Source organism: Habropoda laboriosa, unplaced genomic scaffold, assembly GCF_001263275.1.
Source record: "Habropoda laboriosa isolate 0110345459 unplaced genomic scaffold, ASM126327v1 scaffold89, whole genome shotgun sequence".
NCBI lineage: Eukaryota > Metazoa > Arthropoda > Insecta > Hymenoptera > Apidae > Habropoda > Habropoda laboriosa.
In genome coordinates this window covers 2377570-2388717 of record NW_017100263.1, presented here as the reverse complement: position 1 = coordinate 2388717, position 11148 = coordinate 2377570, and the positions used below count along the sequence as shown (strand labels likewise).

Below are 11148 nucleotides of genomic sequence, written 5' to 3'. Positions count from 1 at the left end.
TTTAATATCCCAAATAAATTCCACGGAATAACTTACTTCACTACTTTAAACCACAAAACTGAACAATATCTTTCGTAATTATACGCGCCTAGTGATAATGAATGTCGCCTAAGTAATATATTTTTCGTTTCGAGATATTTAGACTTTTTAAAACTTTTTCCTATTAAAAAATACCTCCAAGTTTCATCTTACTATTCAATACTAGTTTGCCAAACTTATTCTACATTGTTTACATTTACATTGTTACAATTTACCAATACAGTTGACGTTTTACTTTGCTATTCGTCATTCTCCATACCAAAAATGCAAAACAAAATTCTATCCACGTGTAATACTTCAAAATCCAACATACCATTCTACCAGAACCACTAAATTATTCTACAAATCTTCTACTAATAACACTGCTTTCCCTGTCTTAATTGTCCTAACATTTTTGAGCATTCGACGAAAATGAAGTTTTATAATTTGAACCATTTGTAAAATAGTTAGGATAAATAACTTAGATTGCTTCTAGAGCTCTGCATAGCACGTAGAATATTCTAACTTTGCTTGAAAGATGAAAAACACGAGGAGCTCCAAATATTTTGAAACTCCCTGAAAAATGAAAACAGACGTTTTAGCCAAGGAGAGCAGCATAATATCGAATATAATTCTTAAAAGTTCGATTTCCCATTCCACCAGAACCATTAAATTATTCTACAAATTCTCTAACGATAACAAACGTTTCGAGAATCTCTCTGGAAGATTTATATCTGTAACCAAAGCTTTCACCAAAAACAAAAGATTCGTGTTGATTGAGATAGTTGTTCAGTAGCTATTTCACGCGTGGTCATGCTTAAAGTGTGGGCAAATAGGTTGCCACCATTCGGTCGCGAGAGATTCCGGAATTAAAAGCGGAACAGATAGGCTGGACAATTCAAGGCGGTCCGTATGAAATTCCAAAACGACCAATGCATCTGCTCAGTCTATTTTGCCGCCGCGTAATTTAGCCGGCTGTTCGCTCGTATTATCCTGACCTGGGGTATAAGCGAGGTGACATCGGTGTCCCGGAAGCTCGGCGAGTATCAGCCGTGCAGCTCGTGTCTGTCGACGCTTTTTCGGCAATTTGTCTCACAGTCATCTTTGAATAGCAATTTTTATGGAGCATTTGGTAAAGTGGTCAGGGAATTTTTGTAACGAAAACACTGAAATCTTTAAAATTCCATAAAAAATTTGTCAAGAAACTGGCTGAAATACGCATAATGCCTACTAACAAGTTGCCGAAATAACGCGAAAACTGTGAAACTGCATTTTCGGTTTGAGGTTCTTTATATACGCCACCCGGTATGTCATATATTGCATATTAAGTCATTCGGAATAACTCCATCAAAAGTTAACATATTTACACAAAATAAGAACCGTTACAATTGATACACCTTCGCCAACGTTTCACTAATTTATTTATGCCATCTAGAAAATATAGGCATATAAATCCGGGAATACTTCCATATCCTGCGGAACATTAAAGACCTTTCTTTTGTTACCTACGATGAAAATTGGGTACTTTACGGATAATCGGATTAATTGGATCTTAACCTAATCACTTTCCAAAACTTACTGGCAGAACTATGTATTCACCGTAATTTTTTGAAAAAGGGAGAAATGATTGTGGCAAATAAGTATTGCAACGAACTTAACGAAATTCGTCAACAGCTGTGAGCTATCCGTCCAGCACTAGTCAACAGAAAGAGTCCGATTCTTTTGCACGATAACACCTGACCCGCACGTATCATTAATTACAGTGTAAAAGTTAAACTACCTTGAATACGAGACTCTACAATATTCCCCTTATTCTCCAGATCTTTCGCCAACAAATTATCGTCTGTTCAAAGTTTCAACTTGAAACATTTTCATCATTTTCGAAAAGAACGCAATGTGGAATAGGCGTTCGTGGACATTGTTGATTCCAGACTCCGTAGTATTTTTTCGCAGATGGCATAAATAAATTAGCGAAACGTTGACAAAGGTGTATCGATTGTAATAGTTCTTATTTTGAAGAAATCTGTTAACTTTTGGCGGAGTTATGATTATTTGAATTCAAACGACGAAATCCGACAGGGCTTTCCGAATGACCCAATAACATTATACGTATATAAAAGTAAGAAGGAAAGAAACAAGTTACAAAAATAATCATAACACACCGTAAAGCGTTCCAAAAAAAGATAATCAGCTAAAAGAGGCGGAGTAACCCTATAATTACCTTGAAACCTCTCCTTTAGCTTTCAAAATTAACCAATTACCCCTCGAGTGTATTACCAACAAATGTATTATATTTATTAAGAAAACACAGTTTAAACGACGCCAATATTTCGTTTTCTCCTTCAATCTTTAACGATCGGCCTCGGGAAGCTCTTTGTTCGATGGTTTTGGACGTTAACGAATGATCGGTCCATGACTTTTATTCCCCGAATAACATCCGTTCGTTCCCTCTGTACTTACGTCGAGGGCGGAGGAAAGCGAACGAAAGCTCGTCTGGCCGTAGAAGACGAAATGTTTATGCAAGAATGGCGAGGGAAGAGTCGGATGCAAGCCAGTCTTTTATGCGTCAAACAATGTCGTCCAGTTCAACGACACGTGGTGTGCTGGCGCCGTTCAACGCGAGACAGACGACACAGTTCACAAAAGCCCTTTCTAAACCGGCATTCTTCACCTCCTTTCGTGCACCGTCGACGTCGAAGCACGCATGGTCATTAGCACGGTAACGTCTTGCATAAAACGGGAGGCGGCTAATTGTTCCACCATAGCTCGGGCTTCAGACGCTCGATCGATTGATTGATGGTCCCTTTGTGCCTCTCATGGGATTGGCTTCTGGTATTTATGGAAGCTTTCTGTTAAGGATAATGCTGGATATGAGAGTAGAATGTGAGTTTTGTATGGTAAATGCGTTTCAGTGATATTTCGTTTTAATGCAAACGAGGGAAAAATTAGGGGGGAACTGTTTCACTGACGTTACTTGTACCTTTAAAAAAGGACGGATAATTTGACACTTGTATTATCAAAAATGATATATGAGCCGCTCAGAAGCCAAAGTGCTTCACGCCATTGAACAAAATTTATTATTATTATTATTTATGGAAAGTTAAGCATCAATCTTATGCTTCGGTATGAAAATTGGAAAAATTGCAAAAATCTGAAATACTTCTGTTATATTTAAAGTTTCATAAAAATGTTTCTTCTAAAAATTGCATAGTTTTATGGGAACAGTAACAATAATTTGATTGTATTAGGAGGAGTTAATGAGATACAAAGCTTAACTTCATTTTTTTTCATGGAATTTTATATTTTCATTTTTCCATAACCTACGACAATAAGTAGATACTTGTGTAAACAAAATATTCTGTTTAATTTTGATATGTTATAACAAGGTACCTACTGAAACTAAGAACTTTTTCATCTTATTATGTGCAATGAAGTTTGAAGAGGATTCATTATGAATCCTCGAATTTTGCTGCGTTAAATTGCTTTTTCTAAATGGAGTTTTTGGGGATATGTGTGCAGTAAGATACTAATTGGACAGCCGTCGACAGCCAGATGACCGTCGCGTCGTGGAACAATAGGCGAGCCTCGACTTTCGCGACCATCGACGGGCAGAAGGACTGACAACGATTTTTTGGGAAAAACCCCGATTCTCGCCCCTTCCGCCTTTGTCTCCGACAGCACACGTACCACGCGCCCGAACAACCAATTACCTCACCGTTACCATTTCCACCTCATTTCCCTTGCCCAGTCATATGCAGTTCCATGTCACCCGCGTCGCATAGCCATCCTCGTCCACGGAGAGTTACATTCCATCCCTCGACAGTTCCAATTCATCCTTCACCAGCCACAAGTCAACCTTCTCACACATCAAGCATTCGCACTCATACGCTACAAAAATAAAGAGTTCAGTAAACGGTAGCCAAGTGTAACTCAGTCCACCTACAACCAGGCTGAAGTGATTAAGCTCCCAACAGTCAGCGTCCCTGCAGCAACGGCAGAAGCACCCTGAGACGGGCCTTACAACCCCGTCGTGTTCCACAAGAGAATACACGGTGTGCAGGACGCAACAACTAATAAAGAAGGGAAAAGCTTGACTATTATCAATGATAAAGAAAATCGGCACAGATGAATAGCAGCTTGGAAAGTATCAATAGTAAAGGATTATGGATATTCGTCAAAACAGGCAATATCTACAAGATTTTATATGTATACCGTTTTTTAACACATTCGCGTCGGATGACGCACATATGCGTCATTCAGGTATTCACTTGGATTTCGAATGACGCGAAATACGTCATTGAGACTTTCACATATCTGTCTGAAAGTAAATTTATAAAACGCTGTAAATGATTGAATTTCTTTTCAGAAATGCCGTGACAGATGTTTCACGAATTCTAATAATTGTATACGTTTTACGAAAAAGTAATTTACCACATTCTTGAAAATTTCTTTGAAAAATAATAATTAGTTGAAAAGTGACGATTGAAAGAAAAGACGCGAAATCACCCCGTGCACATGTTAAGCGCTGCTCTAAGAGCCCCGTCGCCAATGTGTTAATATAGAATTGAACTGAATACATGGTTGCAATTAAATAAAATCGTAGTCTCGTTGGCATAGGTAAAAGTTATGCATATAGAATTATGAAATATATGAATTCTAATATCTTCCTATTTAGATCATTTTGTTAAACACTTTACTAATTTTTTCTCAATTTTTGTCCATAAATAAAAATTAAGGAAAATAGTTCATATGTTTGATCTTGAAAGTCAGTTTATTATTATAAAAGTATTTTCTTACTTTTACCATTTATACATACACTTTGTCAGAAACATGATAAGAAATAGTAATTTTTGGAGTAGCAAATCACATTACAATTTTCAAAGCACATTTTACATAAAGCCTTGAGATTTCAGGTTATCTTTACATAAAAACTACTGCATTGTAAAATATTCAACTTCTCATTATCAATATTTTAAATTGAAGTAAGACATTTTTATTTAAAAAATAAATAGTTATATAATGCAACGTATTAATTATTAAATTTTTTTTCGAAAATAATATTCTCATAATCACAGTGTCAATCATTATGTGAACGAATCAGTCAACATTGTGTAATAGAGAATTTTCCGACCCGATTGTATGTAATCGTTGTCGAAGAGACCACTTGGAAAATGTTAACCAAATGTGAATAACCAATAAAGTGCATTATACTACTGTATTTTGAACCCTTTACACTCGAGTAGTATTTCAACATTTCCTTCTATCAACTCGATAATCATAAATATAACTTTTCAGATTTTATCATTTATTTGGCAAAATTTATCAAATTTTACATTTTATACCGAGTTGGTAGAGCTAATAAAAGTGCTTAATTTCAATTTATCCCAGAAAAAAAACATGAAAAGTTCAGAGCTTTCCCAACTTCCTGCACGCGGTGCTTCCTTCAATGGAAGTTTTCGGTGTCCTCGTGGTCAGCAATGCTGAAGCGTGAGTGAAAAAGTGCGCTCTCATTAGTTGCGTTCCGAGAAGTTGGTCTCCCGTTTATCGTATTTTGTCGGACAAGGCATCTATCAGTGTCCAGTGATGAGAACTGTTTAACCTTCCCTTGATTCACGTGATCGATAACGCGTGTCTCTGGCTCGTACGGTACAACTATATATCGTCTATCGCTCACCCCATATCCTGTATCCTGTGTCGGGATATCGGATTATCACGCGGTAAGCGTTTTTCTGTGGCTCTCCGTTGCCGCCTCCGAGTCCTTTTAGCATCGTTTTCTCATCGTCCGCTCCGTTTCGTCTTTGTTGCTCTGTTTCGCGTTCATCGTACTCCAAGTTAGCTCTACATTTTTCTTCCGGGAGAAACTTCCGTAAAGAAGCTTTGTCCATTGTTTCACGGTACAACTTCATTAATTTATGGAGAAACTGACATAACTGCGTATTTACCGAAATTATTTCAGTGATAGAAAATTTGTCGTTCTAATCATTAGTTCAGCTGCAAATCAAAGACGGTCTAGCAGAGTTGTTCCTTCTTCTTTTCACCCGTTCAATTGTAGGCCAAGAATTGTTTATTATCAGTTTCATTGTGATTATGTTGGCACTGTACAGATATTCTTCTTTGTATAAAATTGAGGTCAAGGTGTGCTTAATTGTTAATTATTGGTGTAAAAATTCAGTTTTGTAGAGAAAATATTCAATACGAATTTAATTAATGTTACTCGTTTAAAAGCAAATTTGAAATTGAATAGGAGGAAACTATACCGAATTACGTATTTAGTAGATCTGTAGAACTGCAAGAGGAAAATTTTTATCCTAGCGAATAATTTCGAAGTTCTGTTTCTTCAACAAATAGCACTAATAACTGGGATCATTCTTGAAAATTCTATCTTCTTATTTTCATCGGTACCTTCTTCGCTAATTAATACTTTTTGCACCAAAGTCCATTGAAAAAGGTACTTATGGTACCATAAAAAATGTAACATTTGATTCTTATTTATACCGGTAATGCTTCGACATGTGTGTAATAAATCCCTGTCACCTCCACTCGAAAGTCAACGAGGCTTCTGAAACGAAAGTAGCAATAAAAAGTTTTGATTTTTATGAATGTTTAAACGAAACGCGGTTTCACGGATGGTCGTCGAGGTCGCACGAAGAAAGGTCGAGTGTCTTTAAAGAAAAGTATTCGATTTCTTGGTTGACCGCATATTTCTCGCGGCCGTAGCTACGATCCCTTCATCCTTACACGCGATAAGTTTCTCGATGGGGAGGCTGCTTCCGGAAAGGCTTCGAGGAAAGCCTACCGTTGCGTTCGCTAATCCTTGCACTAAACGCAAACGCAGAGTAAGTTAGCCGTTTCTCGTATTTCCGCAAAAGATTTCACCGTGGAAAATTTATGCAACGTGTTTCGCGAATAAATCAACAAACTTCGCCAGCATGTTCAAAATGTCACTATAAATGAAAAATGTTTCTAAACATTGTTCGTGTCTTAACACAGAGATCTGTAAAGTTTCTTCGCATTTTACACGTATTACATACAAATAACGAATAAATTTGATAACGTTATGGTAAAACTTTGGAAGTTCGTTAATAATTGATAGAATTGTTGGTTAAAAATATTTAGACCAGTAGAATAATACGTTTTAATAAAATTACTTTCAATTGTATTTATTGCACGTAATGTATAAAAGGACTCGGGCAATTTTGAATTTTTGAACGTCATGCACAACAATTGCTACTACAATTAATCATATAAAAACAATTGTACAAAAATGAGCGGATAAGAAGTTGTTCTTTCCCAACATGTTCCGAATACCAAACACAGAAAATGTTTCATCGGCTTCAAATAGTTCGCGTGAAAGCACCTTGTAACATTTCACACGACCCACCCTGTATAAACGAGAGCAATGTTTTCAAGCCTATTAAATTGTCTACCGATGCATACAGCTTTATTGATCCGGCTCGAGAAACGAATAATAGAGACATTGTATGGACCAGAGCCCCAATCACACTGGTCAGTTTAGCTGTTTTATGACACGATAGAATGCGAGTAACACGATTAAAGCGACGACAGTACCTACTGTGGCCCGATAATTCCGTGTCGCCCTCCGCGATTTTAACGTGTCCGATTTATATGTTTGCAATTTTATTTGAACGTCCGACTTGGATATTGCTCAATACGATATTCTACGGTATTCTTTGTTCGTGTCTGGATGGTAAAACATTAGAAGCTTCAAGTGTGCGTAGGTACTGTACTGTACTGTTACTACTGCAAATTTGAGTATTGTATATATTTTTTATCTGGAAGTATGAGTCTGGAAGTTTGAAAGATCGATTTTTTTTTATTATCATAAAGTAAGTATATACCTTCGAAAATATGTCTGCAACAGGATTTGTTTAAATTTGTAAAATTTACAAAGTTACAGCTATTTGAAGAGCAGAGATCGCAGTTGTAGCGAGCGGTCGTACCTTAACATGGAATGAAAGTGGTTTCAGTTCCCCGTTTGGGGTTGTCCACGTTGACTGGAAAATGCGGCAGAAAAATTATTGATACCGTTATAAAATCTAGTTATTGTCAAGGATGTAATTACGTAGTAAGAAGAAAGACGAGGCTGTTGATGAGAACAATCAATGGTACGAAGAACTTTCGCTCCCCAACACATAGGCACATTCGGGAGTAGCAATCGTTCAAAATACCACATATTTAGCCCTGTGCATATTTAATGAAGGGTTAGACAATATACTAAGCATATCACGTTCATTGGCCAAAAAGTGGAAGTATGTGAATTTCTGGGACAAAGCGTTGGTCATCCGAAATAGTGAAAAAGGCTAGGATTGATTGGGAAGAGGAGAAATCAGCCCAGCAGTAGATTTTCGAACACGAGTAAGGACCATTGTATGGACCTGGATTGGTACATTGATCACAAGTATACATATTTCCATGTAACTGATAGGTAAAACTTTAAGGGCGAAGTAGGGTAAATTGCGAGAACCATAGGTTCACAGGATCTATTCGGTGCTGGTTCAGGGCTGCTTCGTGCCGGATTCATACAGCATAAGCACATTGAAAAGAAAACGGTCCTCTGGTGCATAAGGGTAGGTGTATGTATATCAAAATGAATAGTTTCCCGGAACTTTAAACTTGGGTAGTCCTTCGAACTCAGGATTATTCGCGATTCAAGGGGGATACACGTAAATAGAGGCCTAAACACACTTTCAAACACGTGACGCGATGGATCATATTTATTCGCAAATCGTTCAGGATATAACTGCTGTGTCAGCACAGCACATCAGTTGTATTATGTTTGCTCTCCCCGTAAATTAAGAGCATTTTCAATTTGTTCTCATTGCTATAACGATTATAACTACCTTTTCGAAACATCGCAAATGTACCGACTTACGTCTTCGAGAGCTACCGGTAGTGGATATGAAACATTCCAGTGTTTGTAACTGTTATGCGAAAGGTCAGACCAATTTGATTGCACATGTTTGTGTATGGCAGTGTAGGATTCTTTCAAACTACAATTTTCCACTATTTGTCCTGTTCTAATGACAAAAAACGTATGCTGCAGTGCTTGATCTTTTGCCCGAAAAAGATTATAGGGTTCCATTTAGAAAACTAAAGGTGACATTGATAACTTTGAAAGAAAAAAATAACCTATAAAACATATACTGTAATCAGCTGGTAGGCCCCTCTAAACCAAGGTATTTAAATGAAACAGAATTTGTATTGGTCTAGTAATAACGGAAATAATTAAGGTGACCGCCCTTACCTCGCCCTCACGTGTTAATAATTCCTGCACACGTAATAAAGACGTTAACTCTTTCATGACCAATGGAGCTCATGTGTGTCACGCGAGTACTTGGACGAAAACTAATCTGTATCTAACATCCATTGCAGACGCGATAATAAGTAAGAAATTCTTTAAAAATATAATTCTGTCACAAGAGGATTAAATAAATAAATCACGAAAAAACCATCAAAAGTTTCCACATGTTCCAAACCATTCACAGCGCAGGATAGCAACACGTTACCAGAAGCTGCTTCCCATTTCCAAGGCATTCACGCTAAATGCTCGCATAATGGGGTCGTAATCTCGACGAAACGGAGACGACCGTCCGAGTATCTTTGTTCCCGGTCGGCGAACGCGTAATCGGTGTCGACGTTGTCCTAGGCTCACCGAATCCCTTTTGCCCGTTGCAACCTGGACGTGTATCGTTATGCAATTGTACAATGCTCGCGGTGTTGGCTGTACCGCCCACGCGTCGACATTTAGTAAGCGCGTTTAATCTCCGCGGACATGACGTAAAGTCCCTTTGTTCCGCGACACGGTCCACGATACTACGCGAGTGGGACGTCAAAATTTCTCCTCTTATTGTTCGTTCGTTCGGTTGCAGCCGTCTTAGAGCTGGACGCTCATCTAACGAGCCAAGCTAGCAAAGTGTCTGATGATTATCTTCGATGAAATGTCCAAAGAAATGGGAAGTATGTGTTTGATTTTTTAGTTCTGACGATTGGAGCTTAAGGGGGTGTTCTAGTGTGACGGTTTCAAAACATCGATTTTTATTTTTTTGCATATGTCGAAAGTGCAACTCTTTAAGAATGTGCTCCTGAAGATTTATAGTTGTATTCAATAAAATAACGAAGTTATAGCTCGTTCAGTGCGACCCATCAAAGGCCGGCGATAGGGAGAATGTAAATTGCACTGAAAACTTTAAACGCGTTTTTCTCGCTTTCCGAAATGGTTGCCACGATCTGGCAAAAACTACTGAACCAATCGAACTCAAATTTTGCACATGTCTTCGGAACATGTGTGGCTACGATCGGTAGTAGAATTATGCCAAAATACACATTTTTCTGATTTTTGGAGCCTCTGAAAGGCGAAAAAAAGTCGAAAAAATCGATACTTCGTATTCAAAGTGCCGTCATTTTTTAAATTTTCAATATTTTTCTTTTATTCTACTACCGACCATAGCGACATGCATACTAAATAAGAATCAATTGGATTTTTTTACTTCTGATAAGCAGAACAGCTCAAATCATGGCAACCATGGACCTACTTTTTTTTTTTTCATGCTCCTGTTTGACGTGTTCCACAGCAGCCATATTTAATTATTTTTCAACAAAAAAAAATTTGTAATGATTCTTTAAGGACAATTAAATACATAGGAAAAAAGCTCATGTTAATAACTGTTACCGTACTTCTGTAATAAATTAGCAAAGAAGGCCTAAAAAAGCGGCCGTCACGCTAGAAGACCCCCTTAAAGGGTGGAATGAGTTCTCAGAATTCTGTATAGTGAATATATGAAAATTGGGAGTGTGTATAGTTTATAGAGAAAGTGTTCAAAGTATCGGGTAAGTGCAAATATTCCGTCGGTTTCTTACCTACCAATAATTTCAATCCATCGAATAAATTGTGATGAAAGAAATTTTGAAATAATTCTGTACTTTGATAACGAAGTCAGAAATCGTAGTGAGAATGTATCCATCGATAAAGTTCACATATCCTACTTGCTACATGGGTTTAAAAATTTAGCCAACTTTTCATTGGTTTTCTGCATTTTTCTTAAAGTGGGGAAGTGTGAACTATCAAAATGCACTCGATTCGAGAAGGGAATCGTAAAATTGTCCACTACT

At 37.5% G+C, this 11148-nt stretch overlaps 1 protein-coding gene across 1 annotated transcript in view; it reads left to right on the top strand.

Annotated features, from left to right (window-relative positions):
* Positions 1–2543: 2543 nt before the first annotated feature.
* The window catches only part of LOC108573032 (A disintegrin and metalloproteinase with thrombospondin motifs 20-like), a 194543-nt gene continuing 185938 nt past the window's right edge, over positions 2544–11148 (top strand). The window contains exon 1 of the mRNA XM_017935388.1: positions 2544–2737. Coding sequence (XP_017790877.1) covers positions 2544–2737 — 194 coding nt within the window. The remainder of the gene's footprint in view (positions 2738–11148) is intronic.